We start from the raw sequence: 26,420 nt of genomic DNA, 5'->3' as shown, positions 1-26,420 counted from the left end.
AAGGTTTTTTGATCATTACAATATGGACAAATGCCTGACATATTTTTGTAAATAGCCTGAAGTCTTCCCAGTGTTGACCTGTTGCAACAGCCTGTACACAAGGAGAGATTAGCAGGTTTTGACATGTTGCTTCTTCAAGGAAAAATCCCTTGTTAAAAACATACTTGTTAAAATGGGTCTAGTTTTTAGTTTTACTTCTTTATTTGCCCCTAGATTTACTGTTGTTGGTTGAGAGTGGAGTTTTGCCGCATGGTCAGTTGTTTTAAGTAGCCTATCATTTGTGAGGCTGTGTAATGACGGGCTTGTAGTGCACAGTAAGGGTGTGTCCCACTGACAAACTGAGGTTGAGTTTTTTTATTTTTTTATTCTTTAATTTGCTCCTCCTCCTCTTTCTGTCTCTCACCAGCTTACTCTCGGTCTTTCTCACTCTTTCTGTGTCTTTCTCTCCCGGTCTCCCCTTCTTTCCCTCTCTCACAGTCTCACCCTCTGTCTTTCTCTCTGTCTGTCCCTTTGCCTTTTCTCTTTCTCTTTCTGTCTCACTCTCTCTGTTCTCTGTCTCTCTGCCTGTTTCTCTGTCTTTCTGCCCCCCGCCTCTTTCTCTCTCTCCCTCTCTCTCTTTCGGTTACACCTGCAGCCTGTGTTTTCATTTGAATGATGGGCACGTAGCCACGCTGCCGGATCAGGCACTGCTTTGGGACATGTGCTAAAACAAAAAGAACAGATTATGACAGTGTCCTGTAATGATTAACACACAAAATAGCACAATATCTGGACTTACTCTGACCTCATTTATTTTTGGTATTTAGATAAACATTTAACTGGAACTAGATATTCATTTGACAAACAGGACAAAATGTGACTGTCCCTGAACAGTTTTAGAATGATCTTGAGCTATATCAGAAGTAGTGTAAGAGCGCATGGCAACATAAAGAAAGTATAATTATATTTTATCCTGAAAAGTACAGTCTATTAATGAAAAAAGTAAAAAAAAAGATCAATGTGGTATCAAACTTGGCATTGAGTATCGTATAAACTATATAGTCTTGGTCAAAACTGGGGAAATTGACCTGAATGAGGATAACCCAATGAGTGGACTAGATGAACATTCAACCCAGACTCAGAAGTTGTCTGCACTGACTCCATTGAAACATTCATACAACAATGCTTATGTTAAATTGACTCTCCGGACTGTCTGTACCAAGTGTCCTGATTGATTCTCACCATAAGTCACCATATAATTTGAGATGCCTTGGGTTATGACTTACAAGTTTGCATGATCATTGGCAGTATTGTTTATTGATGTTAGCATGAGCGATATCATCAGCTTCTTCTTGAAAGTGACATTAGCGCAAAACAGTGACCTGCCTTTATAGCTTTGACTATAGCTTCCTTGTTGAATGTGGGTCACACTCTAATCGTGAGACTCTGCAGTAATTCTTCTTAATGACATCAGAACAACACTGGTATTTTGTTTGAAATGATATAAACTTCTATAAAAGAGTTGTGTTTTCCAGTAGGTCATATTTCTGAGTACTAACACAAACATATCTGAGGTGCAACTTACTGTGAAATATTGGAGGAATCTGGTTTCATAAATGCATGTGTCGACCTGTAGTGTTTCGTATACCTGTTTAGTATTTTATGATTCATCAAATGCTTATGGGAAAGATGGAGCTGGTTTTCTAAAATATTATAAAATGCAGGCCATCCCATTTGCCAGGGTTGCATTAAAAAGTGTGCTACTTTTTTAATATTGCAAAACCTGTCATTTACCGGCATTATTAAAACGGAGAAAAGAAGAATAAACTTTTCAATTTTCTTTATCAATTATAGTTAATTGGTTAAAATGTATTATAAAAATGGCAATGTACAACGATTGTTTAACTAGGCGACTACTTTAATAATTATTTGTAACCCTATAGAATATCCATGTTCAAATCAATTATAGAGTACTGTATATTTTAAACTAATACAAGTGTAAAAGAATCACACGCACACCAGAAACTGGTTGAGCTGTAATATTCCTAAAAATTCCTAAAATTTTCCTAAAATGTTTTCACCGCTTTCTCTTTTGTGAAAAAGTTTGACACAGGTACCACTGCTCCTTGACCCAGAAATGCCATGGAGTCTAAATTACATAGCGTATGTCCAGTGCCCACATAGCTGGAGTATTTTTTGCCTCTACTTTGGCTTACAGCGGTGGCACATTTCCTTCCTGTGAGTGTGGAGAGGAGACAGCTGGAGAGCACAGGGCACTCAGAGGGGTGTGTCTTCTGTACATGTGCTCTATATGTCTGCACTTATGTCACACTCACGCCCTCCATTCACAAGACCAGTGACTGTCAAAATCTTACTGTAAAAGTTGCACAATTATTTTGGTATTTTAAATCAAGGAGTGTCAGTGATATTGATAGAAATTATTCTGTAGCACAGGAAGCGTATCCCAACCAGATGGGATAAATGTTATCCTGGTTTAGATAAATTAGATAAATGTTATCCTGGTTTAGATAACATTTAGGGCTGGGCAAAAATTTAAGTTGCATTTCAAATCGATTAGTTGGGAAGAAAATAATTTTTCACAGGACCACGCACAGGGCCACGCACAGGGCCAAGCACAGGGCCAAGCACAGGGCCACGCACAGGGCCACGCACAGGGCCACGCACAGGGCCACGCACAGGGCCACGCACAGGGCCACGCACAGGGCCACGCACAGGGCCACGCACAGGGCCACGCACAGGGCCACGCAGCTCTGCCCGCTTTGAAATCAGGGATGTCAAATTTAATGTTGAGAATGAATGTTTTATGAATGAGATAAAACTAACTATTGCATTAAAGATTTGCCAATGGCCACTGGGTTAAATACAGTCTTGAGTTTTTACCGTTTTCTGTAGTTTTATTTTCAGGCAGAATCACCCAACCTTAGTACTTCTGAAAACCAAGTCTAAAGAATTGGACAAAACCAGGGTTATAAAAGAACAAAAATCATGTTAAATGTGAATCAAAGCTAAAAGTCAAAAACTTTAAACTAAATTAACTAAAATCCATAGCCAGTGTTAACCTTTGGTGCCAAATGTATAAGACACTCTAGTTGTCATGCATTAGCCCTGATCTGTCCTGGTCCAGTCTGGATCAGGATGGCACTGAGGCTTTTGGACCTGGGCCAGTGCTAACACACAGAGCTCTCTTTGGCCAGATGAGTGACCAGCACTGAGTCAGCGCCGAGCAAGCCAAACCACAGCTTCACCTCAACTCTGTCTGAGCAACTACAACTGAAATGGCATATAAAGAAGCAGAGGCGGAAGAGCATTTTAAATTCTCAGAAAGTAAATTCGCTGCATTTTAAAGGTGCACTGTGTAACTCTCCTGGTCTAAGGTACAAAACTTTTTATGATTGTCTCCGGGATTAATTATTGCTTTTCCTGAAATGTGCAACAGTATGCCGTTAAACTTGTACATCTTGTATTTATTCAATCAGAGATGTTTTTTGTTAAATATTCACTCTTACAGTGAGGGTGTTGCCTCTCCACAGATCTGACCTGTAATCTAGTGCCTCCATAGAGCATACAGCAGATAAAATGCCATACTGTGAAATATGCAGCATGCAGGTCAACCGATAACATCTCCATGAAGACAAGCAGGTAGCACATCCTCCACCAGTGAAGTTACACACTGCACCTTTAAATAAAATAATACATCGCTCTTATTACTTTGTATTAGCTTTACAGTTAGGAATGAGCTAAACACATCTTCAGCTATTCTCCTCTTATTGCATTAACATGTCTTTATTCAACAGGATCAAGTGTTGGGGGTAATTGCGTTAAGCTTTAGCTCCGGTTTATAAGTAGTTTAGCCTTGCAGTTTGTAAGCTATCCCACTTAGCGTTGCCTTTGCCCGTGTCCTCCTTACAGTAGATGAATGGCTAATGTGCTGGCTTTAAGTGAGCATAGCTGTTTGAAACTCACCGCAAGAACAGGTTTTCAGAATCAGAAGACTTTTATTGCCATAGTCTGTGAACACAGTTCACAAACTAGGAACTTGCTTCGGTGAAAAAGCGCAACATAAACACACTGAATAAATACAAATAAGGGTTTTTGAGGGAGCATCGTATTCACGGACACAAACTTGATGAACGCTTATGTTGCCAGAGGTCTATTTAACCTTGCTCTGTGATGAGTAATAAAGGCTTTTTACATCTTTATTTTCAAGTAATATTACTGTAGTAGCTCTTTGACTTGACAATGGATTTCACGGGCACTTAAGATCATTGTAAAATATAATTGATGACCGCATTAGTTGTAAAGAGAACTTTTATTGGTTTGTGGTCAGCTGATGTTGCTCAAGTTGTAGTCAGGCTTTCAGATCCAGAAGTTTGGATGCTAGTTGCTAACCTCCTTATCGGTTTGGAAAATAAGTGACATCGCTTTTATTCACTTAGATTATTTACATTATAATAATTTTGTGTCTTGAATCAATTATGTTGTATCTTTTTTGAAACTGCTGCTAATTAAGCTGAGATGGGATCTGATCTGGTTTAAAGCTGTTGAAAAACATAGGTAGGGCGATGGTGTCTTAATTGACTAACAGTTTTATTATTAATCATGGAAATATAGGGATAGGCATGGAAATGCAAACGGAGAAGTTAATTGAGTTTCACCTGCTACTTTACACTTGTTCTTCTCGTTTTGCATTGTTGTTAGTGGGCTGATGAGATCAGTCAGATCATAGAGATATAGTTTCACAACATGTCCCACTTTAGTCAAGTAATTATTGCGTCAGGAAGTTGAAAGTATTGTAGTAATAATTCTTTAGTCAACTGCAGTTCTTTTATAAGCTCATTTTATTTTTATACCTATTATAATACGGTAATCTTGGCTTCTGCCCCCATCTGGGAATGACATCACTTTCTGTAATCTTAAACCAACAGTTCTGACTGAGCTTGTGCCGAGACTAAAGTGCTTAAAAGTAAAAGTGTTTTTGATTGAAGAATGAGAGGAGCACAGAGCACAGTGAAGGAGGGACCGTCTCTTGTCTGAACAGAGGAGGCAGGACTTGACATGCAGAGTTCTCCTGGAATGTGTGACAATGGTGCTGCGTGAGAGACTTACAAGGCTCAAAGAGTTTGTGCAACTCAAGGAAAGAAACAAAAGACAGAATCTGATGTGTTGAGGCAAGAACCATTAATTTGATTATGTTGAAAAATCAAACAAATTTACATGTACTGTGCCATGTAGAAGATGTTACCTTGATAATAATAATAAAAGACATGTTAGTTATTAGTTTTAGCTTACAACACATCAAACATCATGCAAGAACCTAGAATTGGAATTAAACACAAAAATAAATGAATAACTAATTATTTCATGGATTTAGCTTCCTATGTTGAGGACAATTGGAAAAACATTTCTTTAAATTGTTAATTGTTATGTCAAGGGTGCAATTTCACATAAGTAATCAATAAATAATAACTAAATAATCATGATTATTAATAAGAATTAAAATTATATGAATTGTGACAAACAACTAGAAGAAAAAGAACGTAAATGTACAGTTGTTTTCTGGCTCTTTATGTCACATTGCGTTTACTTTTATTGTTCAGAGTTTGATTTTAGAAAGCTGGTCACATACTAGAGAAATGGTAATGTATTAATGACATTTAAGGTGATTTTCAATGTCGCCTATAGTAATTTAAACTGTACCACCCCTGTTGTCCATTAGAGCTCCGTGCTTTGGTCTGCCTCATCTCTGCCTCTTCAGCAGCAGTTGTTCAGTCTAATACAGTGTTCTTTGTTTGTGCTGCCGGACTCCGATCAGATCAACATGACTCAGAGGACTTTGATGTAGAAAATGCTTTTTGCCCTCGTCATTTGGAGATGAGTGGCACAAATGTCATCTGCTGATTAGGCTCATTCTTCAGTGTCCAGTGACAGGACATACTCATTGTGGATTCTGATTTTGGGCTGTCTTTCTAATAGATTAATTAAATTTTAAGCAATTCGTGATATAATCATTTCTTTTCATTTATATTTATAACAAATGTGTGTTTCTGCTATGAATTATTAGTGTTGTCTGTTTCACTCAAATTTCAGTTTATTTTCCAATCTTCAGTGAAACAGGTTAAACCAAATCGTCCTCCTTGCACACATTTTGATTTGGTGTAATTTTTACATCATGTCCTTCCTCTGGCAGCAGAATACATTTATACATGCTTCATAGTGGCACAAACTATCATCTACAGAGGTCCGGGTGAATTTTATTTGTAGAATAGAGGCTGGATATCAGTGAAGATAAACATTTGGGATACTTTGGCCCTGTCTTTCCTGCTGTTCACTTTCCATTTCTCTGGGATGAAATCGGTCTTAACGAGCTACCTGCGCTGCCGTCATCAATCTCACTTCTTCACTATTTTTAACCTGCTGCTGAAGGTGAAGAAACCAAATTACATCCACAGCAGGTTAGATTCTGCTAAACTGTTTGCACATGATCAGATGTGACGATGTATGCTGTTATGAAACCTCTGGAGCACTATGTGTCTTGGATCATGCATATTACTTTGGCTGTAACTATTACTTGTATTGGGCCAATATTTGAACTTTAGTGTAGTGGCTATCAACCAACATTTTACTGGCTGAATACCCAACTTAATGTGAAGACTTATGCTGTGTTGAAACCGTAGTGTCAGGGACTTTGAGTTTATATGCAAAGTCTATGGGAACACGTGTGTCTGGTGAGTCCAGTGTTTTTGGGGCACATCTTGAGTGTTCAAGCGATGGCTTGTTGTAACTCAAGTTACTAACTTGTAATATTTAAATTAATTCAAATCCAAGGCTACATTGATAAAAAGGGCAAAGTGAGGCAATTAGTAAAAGGTTTAAAAAGTAATTTGTCGCTTTTAAATTATTATTATTAAAATAATCGATACTACATCTTTATTTGGAAAAATGTGTCACTGATGGTGTTTGCTATGGACCTTTGAGCAGATGTGATGACTATGAGGCATTATGTCGAGATCTATTTTTGTACTGTGAAAACCTCCATGACATTTTGGTTTTTGCTAGTTTTGCTCTAGTCAATGCTTTGTTTCTAATGTTTAGTATGTTCCAGATATTGCTTCTTTTTTAACTTGAGAGTGTGATGTTGCTCACATTGCCCCTTGTGATTAGGCAGAAACTAAGCATGTATCGCACACACAAAGCCCTCTGTGTCTGAGCCTGGATTAAAATGTGTTTGATTAAAGACCTGCCTCAAGTCTGGCCTTGTCAAACACTATCTCTGCTTCCTCCTTCCTCCTTAATCTGTCTCCTTGACCACTTCTTTAATAATCATGTTTTATCTTTGAGTTTTCTGTCCTGTCTCCATATTTGTTCTATAAGTTATTTTGATTTATAGTTGCACAATGTTTTACAAAATGTTTGATATTAACAAAAATATAGGCTTGATTTGATTGCAGTTGGACCTGGCTGATTAGGCGTTATTATGTCAAACCAGCAGAAATCTGTTTAAAATGTCTTTAAATGCAGAGGTCAAGTATGAGACAAATGTGAAATGACAAGTGTAGAAATATCACATGATACCCTAATTTGGAAGTTTACAATAATTGTTTTTTTTTTCTATTTTCATTTTAGTCAGCTCTTCTTGTTACATTTTTATTCAAAAATTATAATTCATAGTTAAATTTTGCATATCTTCAAAACAACATCCACAATATTATCTGTTTTTTAATAATCTGCCCTCCTCCAGTTAGATTTGAGGATTGCCTCTTTGTCACCCTATATTATTTTTGTTCTTTTCTCATCATAATGGCATGTTTTCACATATTGTGCAGCTATAATTCATGTCACAAGTGGGTCTTAGTTTTTCCTTAAGTATATTTTGTGCTATTGTTATCCCTGTTGGTTTTCTAACTTTCTAACCTTGGTGCTTATTTTCATATATTGGGCAGCTTTAAGTGGATCTTTTAATTTTGTGATATTGTTCTCCCTGTTTTTTTTTTTTTTCCTACCTTCTAACCCTGGTGCTGGTCTGCCCCTCTCCTCCCTCTCAGTGTGAATGGAGCAGTGTGCGAGTACGGCCTCTCTGCTGGCCTCTGTGCGGGAGCAGGAGAGGCAGTTTGAGATGCTGAGTCGAGCCCTGGAGGAGGAGCGCAGGTCGTGTGCCGGCACCCTGCCCCGCCCCCTCCCCAACATACAGGTAACCTCCCTCCAAAAAAAGACATGCTCATCCCATCTGAATCTGAACTCATCCTCTGCATCATCTGTATCCATGGAGACATTGCTCTGGTCTGAGTTCATGTGATCCGCCTTCATCATGGTTCTTCATCCTCACCCCGTCACTAACACAGAAGAAAACGCCTCCTCCAAGGGCTTTAACAGCTGTTTAGTTTAGTGCATCATGCTAATTAATGAATACTATGGTGTTACTTGTAGGGCTGTCACAATAACATTCATAATGACATTTTGAAATATATTGCTATGGAATATATCATAATAAATAAAGGAATGGGGGCCTTAAACATCATCTGTCTTCTATTTATAACTCCATCCTTAGACTTAAAACAATAGGGCTAGCCTGTATGCTAATAGGTGTGTGAGCCTCCACTAGGGGCCTTGATGATTATGTTAAGATTTGGTAAGACACAGTTCACACTTAGTTTATCTCATTAGACCAAGCCATCAAACAGAAACTATAAACAATAGGTGTGTAAGTTTCAGTGCAGTTACCTCCTCCTTTCACATAGATAAAAGGCAGTGTCCACCAACAATCAGACTAGAATTGAGGAAGCGGCTTTGATGAGCAGCGAAATATCTTCACTCCTACAACTTTCTGTCCAGTTGATAGATTAAAAATGTTCTTTTACTATAACAATAAAGTGAAACAATATATCGAAACTATTATTCACTACTGCACATTGACACTATAGCACTATAGCACTCATCAAAGGGGACACACACCACCTCCTGCTCTGTCCACAACTTTCACTTTCAAAACTTAAACTGCTGAAATCCACAGTCCTCTATGGTATTCTGTTGGGTCATTGTGGACAGAAAACACTCTTGCCTCCTTAAGACATTAACACTCCATTGAATTTACAGAAGCAAAACCCAAAACAATATGTGCCAGCCCAAACTTTGAGAAAAGGCTATGGTTAAGTGTGAAGTCGGTGTACAATATTGTGCCAGATTAATCCAAGAAAATCAAATAAATTCAGATTATAGGAAATTTTAAGTAAAGGCCAGGCTGTTAAAGCCCTACTGAGGAGGTTAGAGCTCTATGTAATATCAGTAGCTTGTTTCACTGTGGTTGTGTACATGCTTTTCTTCAAACTTAACTCCCATTGTTTAGTCTGTTTAATAACGAGCATGTGTTGGAATGTGCAGTTTTGCTTTCATATACGGATTATTCTCAGAAATCAACAAACTTTTGCCTTTTGAATCTGTTGTGTCATTTGACTTATTCTTTTGGCTTTGATTTTCTGATAAAGTGTCCCACTAGTGTAGTCCACGCCCTCTGTGCCCTCTTATCGCGTGATAGTTGGTTTAGCTTCAGAAAAGTGACTTCATGCTTTTACTGAACAAGATGGACACACACCCACAAAGCTCCTGGTACCTTCTTGGCTATTAACACACTGCACTAGTATTGCAGAATTTACAACAGGCTACTGCTAACCATGTCAGATATGTTTGCCAATGGGTTTCATCATGCAATGTCATAATGTTCTACGGAACAAGATGGACACACACCCACAAAGCTCCTGGTACCTTGTTGGCTATTGACACACTGCACTAGTATTGTAGAATTTACAACAGGCTACTGCTACCCATGTCAGGTATGTTTGCCAGTGGGTTTCATCATGCAATGTCATAATGTTCTACAGAACCCATAGTTAAAAATGAGGTTAACTTGTCAGAGGTTCAACCTCTTTATCAGCACAACTGTACTACAGTGAAATAATGTTTTAATTAAAACCTTAAAAACGGTGGTTATTTAATGGCACAGGTGTGACTGTTGTCAGGTGAAAATCAACCATTACGATTCATATAAAATAGATAACATTTAACACACAAGTTTTCTGTTTAAAGATTTCTGTCAGAAACGACACAAATCACCCAATAAGGAAAAAAGTCCAAGCAAAAACAAAACTCAATATTGATTAATTAACTATTGTAAAGAGATGCTTGATAATAATTACATTACATTGTCACAGATATTTTTGTGATATCAAAACTGATATTGCTTATTGAGGCTTCTCTTAGTATAAAAATGTTGTGACCTGACAACAGAAGACTAGAAAGTGAATGCGATCGTTAGGTGACTCACTTAAACCATTTCAGTTATTTTAATGACCACCGTTGCCTGTCACTGCACATTTTGGAATGACCCAGTGAAAGCGTACCTCTGATAAAGTGAAAGGAGGAAGCACAGGTGTGTAGTGGTGTGTTGTGGAAAGTTAGCATAACCAACCTGTTAGCATTAGCCTGTTTTAGCTGTTATCTATATAACAGTGTTTACACAGCCCAGAGGCTCCAGCATGCCTCTGCCGCTCTCCCAGGCAGCGACCCAGAGCTCAGCCTTCACTGACAGGTTCCCACACGCTCACATCTGCCCCAACTTTACTCCTGGGAACTCAAGTCTCGAATTTCTTTGTCCAAACCTGTAAATTGTGTTTGAATAGTCTTCTCAGTGGTTGGAAGACGTTTTAAAATGGGTTAGATTTGTTCATTTAGTGCCTCATTTTGATAAAAGCGTTTTTGTCACATAATAAAAGGCCTCTCCAAATCCGGAAGAAACGGTGTTGAGCAATCACACTCCCCTGAGCAGCTAGAATTTACCTGTGAAGGCCCTGTAGAGGTGCAGAGAGCGTCCCCTGTGGCAGGAATGGAAAAAGCACCACACCCAAGTCTCTTAGGGGCAGGCAGGGCATTTTTCCACTGAACTTTGTGGCTTTATTGTTGGCTGCTGTTTGTCCATTACTCACCATTTCACCCCATCTGTGTTTTCCATCATCAAGCTCATTAATTTTCTGGAAACATTTGTTCAACTTTTGTCAACTTCACCGTTGTTTTGCCTTTGCAGTGTTATAAGATTTGTAGAATGTAATCAAGCAATAGGCAGCAACAGTCTACTGGGGTAATGTGTCTAGGGGGAATAGTTGTCATTAATTTAAGAATTTTGAAATGTATGTATGATATTATCTAGCATAGTGTGATGACCACTAGTATAGATTATTAGGGCTACAACTAGTGGTTATTTTAGTCGTGATTTGGTAGTATTGTACATTGGGATTTTGAAATACAATTTTAACCATATAAAGGTTGAAATATGGTGACTGAAGTCTTTTAGGTAGAGAAAAATTATGAAAAATCTATATTAGTGATTCCTTTTTTTGACACATGACTTATTCATTCTGCTGTCAAATGCCTTTTGGCGTTTGTTGTTATAGTCAGATTACAATTCTCAATCTGATAACATTTATTTTTCTAGTCAACAAGTCATGATAATCCAATGAATTGTTGCTGCCCTACGGTCTATTATAAATATGCAGAAATGTTATTTTGAGCTGTATCCGCTCTGCTAGGTGAATGCATTAGCTGAAATGGCTTCTTTGGTCTGATTTGATGTCCTCAGTGGTGTTGCCGATTAACCTTGGCTGACTGTTTTGACTTTCAAAGACCCCCTCACTCATGTCACTCATGTTAATGTTTCCTCTCTCCTCAGAACGGGCGCATTCCTGATGCAGGCCTAGAGCGGCTGACTCTGAACGAGGGTTACATCAACGGGACACATCACGTAAGCGAGCCTTAAGAGCCCTCTCCGTTTCATCTGTTGAATAATTCAGTGGTGTTAGTTGAAGTTAATGGTTCTTCTGGTTCTTTGGCTGTTATGTAGTTCATGATGGAGCCGGGTCAGCTGGTGCAGGAGTCCTTCAGTGTGGAGGAGCAGCCCCCAGAGCCGCCCGTCATCACCGTGGAGAGTGGAGAGGATGGGACCACACGCCGCACAGAAACCAATGTAAACAAGCACAGTATTTTCAATATGATACAACCAATCTACTAGTTATGTCGTCTAACATTGTAAGATGTAATATTATAACTTCAAATTGCTCTCTTTGAAAGAATGTGACAGTGAATTCGTTATGGGATGTGTCAGTCCACTTAATCCTACTGGATTAAGTGGAATGATTGATTTACAAAGTCACAGTTAACAGTTGAAATCAAACATTGGTTTATTCAGGGGCCATTTTGGTTTGGCAATGAACATGCCGTCAGAAATTACAGCATGCATATTTTATCCTATTGAAAAGAAACAGGAGTAACAGGAGTGTTCAGGAGTAACAGACCCTTGGTAAATGGTAGTATATATTTTGAAAACTTGACTGTCAGAATACGTTACATGTTTATTTTCTTATGATAATGAACTTACATCAGTAAGTGGTTAGACCTGCGTGTTGTTTTTACGACCACCATTCCTCACAGTTAACTCGGTTCACTCTTCTATACATCCTCTGACAAAATTAAAATGTTTCTATTTTGTTTCAGGTAAAGAAAGTAATAAAGACCACTACTACACGCACAGTCATCCCCTCTGTGTCGGACACCTTGTCTCTGGACGGAGGTGGCTCGATGACAGGTATGGGCTACACCACTCCTTACAGGCCGGCACCAGGTGGGCCCATGGACTACCCCACTCACACTGTACCTCGCAACTACCACTACGGACCACCAGGGGGCTACGATGACTACAGAGGCGGACCCCCATCTGAAACTTATGCCAGCCTTACCCGAGGGGCCCGCATCGACGATCGCTACAGGTCTGTACTCTGATGTATTTGGTTGCAAGACATAAAGTGGGCATATTATGTAACATTAACTTATGTGAGCTTTTAAACGTGTTGTAATGGTGTTCCTTTATAATTATCTTACTTAGAGTTGTGTTTTGATTGATCATAATCCTGTATTATCATGCATTTGAGTGTGTTTGTGTGCTCAGAAAAAAAAATATTCTCAGCTTTTTTAGAACACTATACTGAACAAATTGTGAAATAATACTCCAAATATATATTTAAAAACTAAAAACATAAAAAAATGTATGTCTTCTCTGAACTTCAGTACACAAGACTTTTCCATGTAATGACGTTTTTCATATTTAAATGCGTTCTTGTTTTAGGCCAGTTCACCCAGATGGTTACAGGACGTTGGATCCAAACTACAGAGCCCAGAGCAGAGGCCAGCTGGACCCCTATGCAGCCCAACCACAGGTATTTTCAACACTCATCCTGGGCTTGTTTGGTGTGCCTCTCCATTTCATGCATCTGCTTTGGTGTCATTTATTTACATAACAGATCTGGTCATATTCATTTTCAGCTTCCTGTTTAATGGTGACAACATTTTCACCATTCAAAAGATGGATAGATTTTTTTTTCTTCACTCTCAAACCCATGTATATTTCTGTTTACTTTGTGTAGGTCGGACGTGGTAGTGCAATGGAGCTATCGTCCATCCCCCGGTTTGTCCCTGAGCCCTATGGCTTGGAAGACGACCAGCGCAGCATGGGGTCTTATGAGCCTGACTACGGCATGGGACATCCTATGCACTACAGCACAGTGCCCCGCAACCACCACGCCTTCCCCCATGCCCCGCCACGACGAGCAGGGTATGATCTCACTCTTATGTGTTAGGGATACACAATTATGACATTTTTTGTTTGTTTAACTTAGGCAAAGTACAAGACGAACTGCAGTAATCATGCCAGAACTCCTAGACAGTATTACTATTACTGAATTCAGGGGGGGAAAAAGAACAAAACACTAAACTACAAACAAGTAATATTGATTACATGCTATTAAATGTAGGTAAAAGTAACATCATATTATATTACTCCTGTGAGCAAGCAGAAAGATCATTCAAAAAAAGTAATTAGTTCTAGTTACCCGTTACTTTTCCCCCAAAGTAATTGGGGGAAGCATTGGTAACTTACTGTAACTTACTGTGTTACTGTATGATGGCAGTAACTAATTATGACATAATTTAATTATTAAATTTTAAAAATTGCATAGCGCCAGCCTTATAAGCTATTTCCTCCACAGAGCTTAAAATCACCAACACAGTCTCACAAGTATACTGTCATAACTATGCAGAGCAAACTATTATCCCAGCAGACTGCAGCCAAACAAGTGATATCAGAACATTACAAACATGGGGACGCCACATGACAACGCTAATACACCTGTAAAACCAGAGTTGAACCGCCAAACATATTAAATTAGCTGCACTTAAGATAAGTAGCATAAGCAGAGGGCTGTATCTTATCACAATGCTCACGTCTTTTTAGCGATCTGTAAACTCCAAATGCATGAGGCACTCCCGCTGTAGATGTACCTTTAGTCTTCCATCACCAAATAATGATGTATATTCATAAAATTCACAAGAATTTGCGCATTTCTCATGTGTATTGAAAACACAGAGTACCGTATTTTTAGGACTATAAGTCGCACTTTTTTTTCATAGTTTGGCCGGGGGTGCAACTTGTAGTTTTTGTCACTTCAGATGTGCCTTATATGTGAAATTATTAAAATATATAATTTCACATTTTCGTTATTGTCACACTGACAACCGCGCGAGAGCACTGTAGGCAATGGATTTAGATTCAGTGGATTTTGTGATTTGGAGTGAGATCGAGAGTAAACTTCTTACTTGTTTTTTATGCTTTAATTATCTGGTCAACTGTTAATATCTTACGTTAACATACCAGACACGTATTCACTTTGTTGTCTATGCTTCATGTAGCTGAATAAATATATTGGTAAATGTGCTGTAGTGCTATTTAGCCTGTTGTTCTCTATTATATAGTTGTTATTATAAATTGCCTTTAAAGATAAAATGTCTGTTCTTGGTCTCAGGTTTTGTAAAATAAATTTCTCCAAAAATGCGATTTATAATCCAGTGTGACTTATTTATGTTTTTTTCCTTTAGTATTATTCATTTTTTCGCTGGTGCAACTCTGGAGCGACGTATAGTCCGTAAAATACGATATTTGCTCTCTTGTCAGCCCTAAACCAATGAAACCAAGTCTTTGCAGCCGCTGCTTCTGATTGGCCGCCTTTACAGGGTTTTTTTTTTTTTTTGCCAATGGTCTCAGTCTTGTTTGCTTCCCAAACATAGGAAAAAACTTTTCAGCTCCTCTGAATGAGATGAGAGAATGGAGTCTGATCTATCACTGCTGCTGAGACTCGCAGTAAAATAACCAACCCTGTTACATTGACAGTAACAGTAGCGTTGAGGAAAGTGTCATTAATTAGATTACTCGTTACTGGTAAAAATAATGTAGTTACTAACCCCATTTAAGTATAACTGGATTAATCACTAACTATTTTTGTCAGTATTTTTAATACATATAATCAATATTATAATTTTGCATATTTTTCCATATGTCTCCCAGCTCTAATTGTCTAATTTCATCAAATCGTTTGCTTTCATCAACCTAACTTCACATTACCTTCGCAGGAGTTATGAGGGCACTTTAGATGGCGATATGAGTGGTCCTGCAGACATGTACTACTGGGGGGGTGCTCCTCTGGCTCAAGGCGAGAGGGGCAGCATGGCCTCTCTCGACAGCACCCTGAGGAAACCCCCCGGGCCCGGCGTTTGGCGTCAACCGGAGTTACCAGAGGTCATCGCTATGCTTAACTACAGGCTGGACCCGGTCAGGAGCAACGCAGCCGCTTATCTACAGCATCTCACCTACAAGAATGATAAGGTAAATGTTAGGACTTGTATATGTAGGGTAATTTGATTTGCAATATATGTTTAAAAAGTAGGATTATGTTCAGAGTGGACATTTTAAACTATGCCAGGAGCATTAACATATGAGAGAAGACTGAAACATAAACTGATAAACTTAAACTAGAATCCCATGAATTGATTGAATTTCAGAACGTGTTAGTAGACGTCTAAACTACAGGTACAGCAAAGATGGGTCAGATCGAATAGATTTTATATTGTATTTTATATCCTGTCCCTATTTATAAGAATATTCGATGTCAAATTTATGGTGTGCAGCAAAATTAGACCATATACTTTCATATTGTTTGGGCATTTGGAAGTCATATAGCATTGTGATTTTGTTTAGTTCTTTATAATTTAGTGCTATTTGCTTATGTGTGTTCTTTGTGTTTCAGGTGAAAACTGATGTACGTCGTCTTAAAGGCATTCCAGCGCTGGTCTCGATGCTCGACAACCCAAACAGAGAGGTTAGTATTAGGTGTTTTTGAGCTGCCTTTTGGAGATTAAAGGTACACTATGTAACTTTTCTGATAAAGTATCTGCTACCTGCTTATCTCCATGAATGTTATTTTTGTCTGCTATATTCTTTGTGGCATTGAACATTAAAAAATATTGTAGCGTTTTGGTGTAAGAAAGTACACCAAATTTCTTCTGGTTGTTTATTTTCTGAACACAAGTGTAATGCCAAACCAAGAGCAAAACTGCAGTCTCAATTCCTAAAACCTGCCTCCAAAACCAGCAATTGACGAATAAAACCTTCATATCCACTAGTCGGCATAAAAACCAAGTCTCACATACAAAAACAATTACATTAACAACAACATTTAAACAGTTACAAGAACAACAAAAGGTGTCAAAAGGTGAACTAAACACAAAATACCAGATCATTACAATGTATTGTCCATCTCTCATGAAACACTGTAATCATACATTTTCCTCAAATTAAACTATAGGCTTAGGTTGGTAACAATTTGGGAAAAAAATATGTAATGAGGTCTCAAAATTGCAATTTGATTTTCTTGTGTTTCTTGTGTCAAGATTCAAATCACAGTGCACATTTTAAACACATTTGAAAGCACTCTAAAATATGAACTGCTAAACTAATACAAGAATCACATTCATTTAAATCACAGCCATTCAATTTGTGATTAAGATTCAGTTGAGAACAATATTTCAGCCTTAGTTTAGGTGAACTTGAGACATGCTGCTAATACCAAATACCATATGGGAATAAATAAGCAAAATGTCTCAGTCTTCTCGGTCAAATCCTGAAGGTCAACTCTAATGCTAAAAATTATCGTCCGCTTTCCCTTGGACTCCCTTTCATTTGGCTTGAGCTGTGGCAGCCGTTTTGCTGATGTTTGTAAGGCATTACCCTCCAAACCACACCATACATTCCTGCTGTAGAAGCATCTTAATTTGACATTTCATCCCTCTATTCCAGTACAGTTTGAAGCCTGGTGACTGTTTGGTCTGAGAAATGGGTCAAACCACTACTGCAGTTTTAACTTTTATATTTTATTATGTGTATTATGATTGTATTTTTATGCTTTGTGGTTTATCACTTAGAAATAAATATAATTGTGGTATAGTTTAAGTACGTGCTTTTGGTGAGATTTTGTATGGAAAGGACTGAGGTTAGTAATAGTGTAGTGCGTATTTAAAGGATTTTAAAGAGGCATCCCAAATATTTCAGCTCTTACTTTCAATTTGTGAATTATATTGTTTGCTCTATTGACAGTGAGTTAAATAGAGTGGTCTTCTTAGCTGGAAGGTTATGTGTTATGTGACTGACATTATGGTCAGAGATGTCATTTTTGCTAATTGGCAGTTAGCACCATGGCTGATGTGGCTGTTTCGTATGATATATTTTCAGTAATAATATCCAAGCAACAATTTAAAATCAGTTGCTAGCTGGACATTCTTGCTAATTGCCTGTATTGATATATCCATGAATTTCCTCTGACAGGTTCACTATGCAGCATGTGGAGCACTAAAGAACATTTCCTACGGCAAAGACCCAGACAACAAGATTGCTATAAAGAACTGTGATGGCGTCCCTGCACTGATTCGACTTCTGCGAAAAACCCGCGACCAGGAACTTACCGACTCCATAACAGGTTAATAATCTTCCTCTTTTTAATGATTGATTGTTTACAAATTCATTTTATTTCTGATAATGCTATGAGAAAATGAATAAATTATACTAGGTTTGGACTGCATTCTTTAAATGTTTTAGTTGTGTTTCATGCAGAAATAGTGGTTCAAGATAGTACTTTTTTTTTTACTCAATTGCACTTTATAAACCTGAAATGGTAAATTATTGTGCCCAAGAAAGATTAGGTGAAAGGGAGTTGATATGCATTATGATTATTATTATTAAAAGGAAAAATTCAGTTTCAAAATACACCATTATCTGTTATGCTTGGAAAAAAGTATATTTTGTTATTCTCCCTTGACTAAAATGATTTTTTTGTACAAGTTTATCTTTGAACTATGCAGAGAAGCAATGAACAACATTTCTATAACAAGCTTATCTTTTTGCTTTCAGGCACTCTGTGGAACCTGTCCTCACACGACTCAGTGAAGATGGAGATTGTGGACCACGCGCTTCACGCTTTGTCTGACGAGGTGCTGGTGCCTCACTCGGGCTGGGAGAGGGGTAGCAACGGGGCCGGAGGAGGTGAGGAGAACTGCAAACCCCGACATCTGGAGTGGGAGACAGCCCTGACCAACACAGCCGGCTGCCTCAGGTATGGAGGTCTTAGAGGACAGGATTAGAGATTATACATAACTGCAACTAAAATGTAATTTCTTGTATCATTATATGATCCCTCACACAAATTAAAGTAGATTTTCTGGTTTAACAAGGCTCTTGCTGGCACCTACTTCTAAAATGTTGTCATAATCAAATTTGAAGACGTGAATGCAATCCTCCATAGACAAGTTATATCAAGCAAGAAAATGCAATTACATACAAAACCAGTAACTACATTTATTCAGTGCACTTAAAGGCATATAATGGAATATAATTGTAGTTGCAGTAATATGGAAAAAACATGTTGATTAGTGCTGTCTAATGTGATGCAGACAGTAACAGTGGAAATGCATTAACAATAATATGATATTATTTGTCCTTCAGTATTTATAGTCTGATGGATAGAGCTAAATGTGTATTAAGTCTCTTGGTATTTACCATATGGAATATACAAGCTCATAAAAACATTAGTCACATGGTCTTTACGGGAAAACATTTTAGTCTGTTTAAAAGCATCCTTTTAGCGGTCAACTGTCCTTCCCTATTTATGTAATTATCATTCATCATCATTATTCATTCACTCAACAGCAATATAGGCCTTTCACTGGTTTACTTGCACACCAGAAATCTGATTGAAATAGCATGTAGATGGCAAAATCTGCTGTGAGTAATCTGATTTCTGTCTGATTGTTCACACCTGTGCATGTTTTAACAAGGAAAATACAGTTGAAGGGAATCAATACAGCAGTGATAAAGATTAGTCTAAACGTGCCCATTTAAAAATATATGTTTACTTCCAAATACTGTTACTCTAAAAGTCTATGACTAAACTGATACATATCATTTTTGATTATCAAATTTCAGATATAGTTATGGCATTATTAGATTTTTCTGGCCATGTAACTACACACACCACATTCATACAAAGACAAGGTGGGTGAAGTGTCTTACCCAAGAACACAACTAGAGCCTCTACTCCTCTGGTTGGCAGCCAAACGTTCTGACCACTGAGCCTCTGCTGCTTCATTTTTGATGATCTGTTCTCTTTTGACCCATGTATCACTTGATGTAGTAATTTGACCCTATATAATCAAATGTTTACTTTCTTTTAGAAAAAATACTGATTACTTAAGCTGGAACCTTTAACCAAATCAGGAGTCCTGCAGTGGACAGTGGTAGTTCAGATACAAGGGCAAACACAGGACAAAGGGGCATTGACTTTAAACAGTGTAAACAGTTTGTGGTCTGCATTCCCCTCATGGTCAACTACTGTGCACTGTCTGGGAACGACTCAAAATATATGCAAAGAAGGAGTATTGAATCAATACTTTATACTTTACTTAATGATTTTGATATTCTAATTTGGGAAAACGATATTCATATTGCAATTACATTTTGACATTTTTTTCATGGTTCATTTCACAGTCCAGGGGCATTAATGAAAAGGAGTCTTAAATACTACATGCTAAACAAGTATGAGAATTCAGTACATTTCAAAACAAGTCTAAACTATAGGATTAGCTGCTTTTCATATATAATAGGACCCCAGACTTCATATTTGCTTCACTTCAGAGGGCCTTGTGGACATTTTAGTTTGTATTTGGTATTCACCTTATTCTGGAAATTGCCATGGGCCTGCCATTGCCATGCTGGTTGTATTATTTTGCAGTGGGCTGCCGATCCTGACAGAAAATAAGTTGTATAGGGACTATACAGCAGTTTTAAAGGCTCCCAGAGAATCGGTGCACTGTTGACTTGTTGGTCACATGAACATTGAACATTTCACACAAATCAACCTACTTTATATCAGATTTTAGCTGCAAAACTTTTTCCCAAATTTTCCATTGAAATGAATGGGATTCCCGCTTAACTGGTAGTGCCACCACAAAGAAAGCGCTGTTGAGTCGCATTTACTGCAAAAATGGGCGGGGTGGAGTAAGGTCAATACCAGGTCATTACAATTGTTTCAAGATGGTGGCTTCCAATTTGGCTTAACCCTTATGTTCCGTTAAGGCTAACTGTGACACTTTTTGTTTTTTAAATATTTTCTTTTATTATATTAATTCATTTAATTCAATAGCATGAATGCTGTCAAACAAGGTAAAGTGGGTGTGTTTTTTCCTTTTCTTTTCATTTGGTGTTTGGGGACCAGCCCCAGTGTCGACTTACACTTTATCCTTTCAATTGGGTCACAAATTTTAGTAACCTGATCTTTGAAAACTGCTTTCTTTGTTGGCGATTAAATTCAAGTGGAGTTTCATTCAAGGTGTATTATTGTGCCCTAGACCCCAAATTAGTGTTTTTTTTTTCTTTCTTCTATTTGTGCATGTGCTAACCTCTGTGGTTTCTTCATACCTGTCGTCATAGAAACATAAGTTCGGAGCGCAGTGAGGCGAGGAGGAAGTTGAGAGAATGCACAGGGCTGGTAGACTCTCTCATGTACATTGTCCAGTCCCAGATCGATTGTAAAGATGTTGATAATAAGGTATGTAACTGTTAAGATGTGTATAATATAAGAAAAAAACTAAAGATGGAAAAAGATGGAAGGAAAAAGATGAGTTAGTTCATTTATGTATCCATAATTGGAGATTGGTAAATAATGTTTTAATAACCGATATAAAAATCCTGTTGCATTTAATAGACTCTATGCGGAGAGGCAATGCTGGTGCAAAATCACAGTAATTTATGTATTCTTTGTACAGGATAAGGCATAACAGAAACAAATGCAAGAAATTGTTTGGCCCTTGTTCGAAAACTTTTAGTTTTGTCCTTAACTTTGTTTTGCTTACATTTTTAAATAAAAAATGTCATTATTCAATTATTCATTCATTTATTTTGCAGTTGATAGAGAACAGTGTGTGTCTGCTGAGGAACCTGTCCTATCAGGTGCACCGTGAAATCCCCGGTGCTGATCGCTACCAGGAGGCCACGCCCCTCACTCAAGGGTCCTCGTCCTCCGGCCAAAAGGGCGGGTGCTTCAGCTCCCGAAAAAGCAAAGGTAAGTGTTCAAATTCAACTCAAAACCAAGTATAAAAATGTTATATTTATTAAGGTGCACTATGTAACATTTTCGTGCGAGTCAGTCACCTGCTTTATCTCCATGGAAAAGCTTTTGCTTTGCCTTGTATGTTTCACAGTATGACATTAAGCACATGTATCTTGTATTTATTCAATTAAAACTGTTTTTATTGCTTCAAAAAAATGCCTTGAAATACATGCATTCCTACTGTGAGTCGCTTTTCTACAGATTTGACCTTGGCCTAGTGGTGTCACCTGCTTTTCTCCGTAGAGATGGATAAGATTAATGCCATGGAGTGTAACATCTCCATGGAGATAAGCAGAGATGTTGTATACTGCACCTTTTTATATTATTTGGTATCAATATGCAAATTAACTCTCAGCAGATTTTCCAAATAGTTGTTATAATGCTTATATGTCATGTATGGTACTCTAAAAACCAAAATAAGTTTAGTTTGTGTAAACTCTATGAATTGTATTGTATGTATATTTCTGTACATATATTTAAATCTAAAACATGTTCTTCTGCTCACGTTTGTAATACCTGGAGCTGTTATTGCTCATTGCAGTTTTCACATCCCATGACATTTGAAAGGAAGCGTCATACAGAAAAAAAACAACTTCTGTCACACTGGTATTTACGTATTATTTACTGATACTGCCAACACACCTCAGCCAACACAGATGCACCCTCGTGAAGTGGAGTGGGGTTGAAACAAGGCTTGTGATAGAATTAGTTTAGTAAGAGGCACTTTAGCTGTGATCCACTGATGTCACACTCACACTGATACCAACAGCACACGCATTTTACAAGAGGAATGTCAACTATTTCCACAAGTGAAAGAGGCTGTCTCTGCTGCTCTGTTTGTGTTTCACTCAACATGTAGATCTTATGTTGCAAGTGTAATTACATGCTGTTAATAATTAATGCATCACTTCTTTGATCCAACTGTAGTGGCAGACAAGGTTATATTTTAGTTGCAATATTGCATTTTTGGAATTTAAAAATTGCGTCCATTAGCTAAGTTAATTATGTTGAATTTACAGTTGCATGCATTTTGTTGTACATGGTGATTTTCTGTCTTACAAGTTTAGAAAATTATTCACATTTTTTCAATGCCTTCTGTACAGAAAATGTGGATAGGCAATATAAGTTTATTTGTATAGCACAATTCGTACACAAAGGAATTCAAAGTGCTTTACAGAATAAATAAGACGTTCAAATAACAATGCAGCAAATCAAAAACGTAATAATTACAAATAATCATCAAAATTAACATTAAAAGAGAAGAGTGCCTAATAAAGGATAAAAAAAGAAATAGCAAATTCACTTGTTTGTTATAATAGTTTACTGTTGTATCTGTATTACAACACGATTCTTTTTTTTTTTTTTTTTTTTTTTTTTTTTTTTTTACATATTTCTTCTTTGGTTTATTAAATAGTGAATATACATTGCTTTTGTTTGATATCTGGGTCTAATCTCATGCGTACATTTGAAGTTGTACATGTTCTGGCCTCCACATGCAGCATGTGCAGTTGCTGACTGTTTGTGGTGCTCTGGGATGTGGACAGGTGTTAACTGGTGCCTCAGTCATGGCTGCGTCTCCTTTTTTACTTAATCCTTTTTACTCTTCCTCCTGTTCTGCTCCTCTCCTCTCCTCTACCTCTTTTGACCGGGCGGCAGATGAGTGGTTTTCTAAAGGTAAGCTCTCCCATTCACTGCACTTTGCTTCAAATCTATGTCGTCCTTGTAATTGTACTAGATCTGCTTGTCTAACTTGTCTTAATGTTTATAGCACTAACAAGCATGTAGTTTCTGCACTGGAAGTTACTGAAGTTTACACGTGTGTAGTTGTGTTGGGTTTTTGTCTGCACTGATGGCACGTTTGTCTAATATTAGTAGAACTCTTACTAACCAACAACTTTATCATGTGGGTTTCTTGGTTTTAAATGTTTATATATTTTACAGGTAAGAAAGAAGATAATCTTGGAGAGGACACGGTAGACATCCCAAAAAGGACAACTCCAGCCAAAGGTAATGATTATATTCACCACTATTGCAGTGTTTCCATTGGTTTATTGGTTTGGCTGATTCATTGGTTTATTCATCCCTGAAGTCTGAACTCTTCATCAAACCACGTGTTTTCACTGACAGAGGCTATAGACTCATGTGTCATTGGCACCTATATCATTGATTAAACGTAACTCAATCTCTATTAAAATGTGATGCCCCAATTAGTTTATGTAAATGGCTTGTTCTATTTTCAGTGTTATTAATTACTCAATGACTTAAAAATGTAATTATTTTTAGGATATGAGCTCTTGTATCAGCCCGAGGTGGTCCGGATCTACACGTCTCTCCTGAAAGAGTCGAAAAACCCCACTGTGTTGGAGGCTTCAGCTGGAGCTGTTCAAAACCTGTGTGCTGGGCGCTGGACTGTAAGATAATGACTTTTGTCTTATTTCTTATTTTTCTTAATTATTTTATTTATAAATTGACAGCATATTTTAATGAACATTTAAAAATGTAAATATCTAAAGGTTATAGCCAACATGGCTAATTTCCATCTTCAGTTCCTCAGCAGGTCCATTCATTTAACTTTTTTTTATACAATTTACTGTAGATTTCATTCTAAAAGTAAATATAAGATTGTTCATGAGAGAAAATGGGATTATCCATTTTACTTTGGTATAAAGGTAAATATATTGGTGTAAAGGTATATATAGAATTTTAGGCAAAAAATGCAATGAGGTCAATGTAATTTGGAGGTGAAAGTGAAATGAAATGCCAGAGATATTGTTGGCAAAAAATTACATTACGACATTAAACAGACACTAGAAATCATATTAATACCAATACATTCTTAATCAATATATATTCGATCAATTCTAATATGTGAAATGGGAAAACTAAGTAGTAAGTTAAGGGACTGTATGATACTACTTGTGAGACAGATATTTTATTAAATACAATAGAACCCCACTAACAGAAACTTGAGCTTGTTGTTTTGTCTTGCAGTATGGCAGATATATCCGGGGGATGCTGCGTAAAGAGCAGGGGCTGCCCATGATGACAGAACTTTTGGCCCATGGCAACGACCGTGTTGTCCGAGCCATGTCTGGAGCCCTACGCAACCTGGCCATCGACCCAAGAAACAGGGAGTTATTGGGTGAGAAATGTCATAAATTATAAAATATAATCAAAATTGAGTATATATAATTTGTGTTTCTATAAATTTAGCTAACAATAAGTAAATGACTGCAACTGCAATTGTTCAAAAGTTTTACAATTGGCTGCAGACAATGCACCATGGTCTGATATATTATCACAACGTATTTTATGGGGGAAAGTAAAACAAATGCACTAATTTACATGAATAAAGTTTTTAAGGGAATTTATGTTACAATTTCTTCCAGGTAAAACGTGTCACTTGTTTTTAATCATGATCTTAATTAATCTTCTTAAAACTTGAAAGATGAAGGCGGGAAATGCAAAGATTGAGTATGACACTTCAAGTCTAAATAAATGATTTCACATAATTTCTATTTCCATTTCTTTGCAATTAATTATTGAATAACATACACATTTTTAAAGTACAAGTGAAATACTATGCAGTCATGAATATATAGTTTTTTTCATATGACACAGCCCTAGTCGATCCCTTGTGTAGAATAAAATAATTACTGTGTGTATTTATTAGGTCAACATGCAGTGCCTCACCTGGTGGCGAACCTACCTGGAGGTGGTCAGAGCCAGCCGGTCAGAGCTCTGTCTGAGGAGACGGTGGTATCTGTACTGAGCACGCTCCACGAGGTCCTGGGCTCCAGTTTAGAGGCAGCCAAGACTCTGAGAGCGTCACAGGGAATAGAGAGACTCGTGCTCATCAACAAGGACGGGTAATTTTGTTAACCCAAAAATAATATTTTCTTTCAACTAAAACTTAACTAGGCTAAAACAAAAAATATGTTTTGTCAATAATTTTGAGTTTAAGTTATTCTTAGCTTTTTAACACTGCACTTGTTCATAGATTAAAGTCAAGGTTGAAGGCAAAGAAGATTTTTTTTTTCTTCCTTTTTTATGTTTTTATGGTTATGGGCCTAATATCCACATGAAACAATAACGCTCTCTGTATGCAAAAATGAGGGAGGTTTAACTATAGCTTTTTAATATTGCTCATTCATGCTGGCATAATATTTTGTTAAGTGGAAGTATATTTAAATAAGCAAAAGGAAAACAAACTTAAAACTTGAAATTGGCAACATTGTACAACTTATCCTTGGCTTTCAGAATGGTTAAATAGCTCCTTTGTTAAGAATTTTCAGTTGCTATGGCAAAAATATTATCTCTTGAATGGAGAAAAGTGCTCAAAGGTGCATATCAATGGGAACCTGACATCCATGAATTTATACAACCACAAAAAATCTGTATCCTAATATGTGAAAGAAGTAATATGTTTGCTCAGTTACAATAATAAAAAATGTTGTCCTTCCCGGCCCCGGTAGTAACCGCTCGGAGCGTGAGGTGCGGGGGGCTGGCCTGGTACTGCAGACTGTGTGGGGATACAAGGAGCTGCGACGGGCCTTGGAGAAGGACGGCTGGAAGAAGACGGACTTCATGGTGAATCTGAGCCACGTCAACCCCCCCAGCAACACCCGCGCCAACGGAGGCTATGAGGAAAGCACTCAGCCACTCATAGACAAAGGTGCAGCTTGGGTTTACGATGTACCAAGTGGGGACTTCATATTGCATGCTTTTTTTTTGTTGGTATGACCATAGACTGATTATATGTCTATGGGGATGAGTGCATTGATGTCAGTGAGGATATTGTTTTTGCATGTAAAAGAATAACTAAGCTCACACACAAAA

At 37.6% G+C, this 26,420-nt stretch overlaps 1 protein-coding gene across 7 annotated transcripts in view; it reads left to right on the top strand.

Moving 5' to 3' along the window:
• Positions 1–26,420, top strand: part of ctnnd1 (catenin (cadherin-associated protein), delta 1) — a 36,308-nt gene that overhangs the window by 2,213 nt on the left and 7,675 nt on the right. For 3 of the 7 annotated variants that reach the window (XM_033971034.2, XM_033971775.2, XM_033972504.2), the window contains exons 2-18: positions 11,714–11,785; positions 11,885–12,007; positions 12,535–12,806; positions 13,163–13,253; positions 13,461–13,648; positions 15,499–15,751; positions 16,173–16,244; positions 17,747–17,897; positions 18,329–18,530; positions 20,903–21,020; positions 21,377–21,533; positions 23,238–23,255; positions 23,523–23,588; positions 23,865–23,992; positions 24,573–24,723; positions 25,255–25,450; positions 26,057–26,256. In XM_033971034.2, coding sequence (XP_033826925.1) covers positions 11,888–12,007; positions 12,535–12,806; positions 13,163–13,253; positions 13,461–13,648; positions 15,499–15,751; positions 16,173–16,244; positions 17,747–17,897; positions 18,329–18,530; positions 20,903–21,020; positions 21,377–21,533; positions 23,238–23,255; positions 23,523–23,588; positions 23,865–23,992; positions 24,573–24,723; positions 25,255–25,450; positions 26,057–26,256 — 2,383 coding nt within the window. In that variant the 5' untranslated portion in view covers positions 11,714–11,785; positions 11,885–11,887. Of the gene's footprint in view, positions 1–8,042; positions 8,189–11,713; positions 11,786–11,884; positions 12,008–12,534; positions 12,807–13,162; positions 13,254–13,460; positions 13,649–15,498; positions 15,752–16,172; positions 16,245–17,746; positions 17,898–18,328; positions 18,531–20,902; positions 21,021–21,376; positions 21,534–23,237; positions 23,256–23,522; positions 23,589–23,864; positions 23,993–24,572; positions 24,724–25,254; positions 25,451–26,056; positions 26,257–26,420 lie in introns of all 7 variants that reach the window. The other 4 variants (XM_033970349.2, XM_033968075.2, XM_055221761.1 and 1 more) reach the window with 2 other exon arrangements.

This window comes from Periophthalmus magnuspinnatus, chromosome 1 (genome assembly GCF_009829125.3).
Source record: "Periophthalmus magnuspinnatus isolate fPerMag1 chromosome 1, fPerMag1.2.pri, whole genome shotgun sequence".
NCBI lineage: Eukaryota > Metazoa > Chordata > Actinopteri > Gobiiformes > Gobiidae > Periophthalmus > Periophthalmus magnuspinnatus.
Note: the sequence above shows the minus strand (reverse complement) of the source record. Positions and strands in the feature narration are given on the sequence as shown.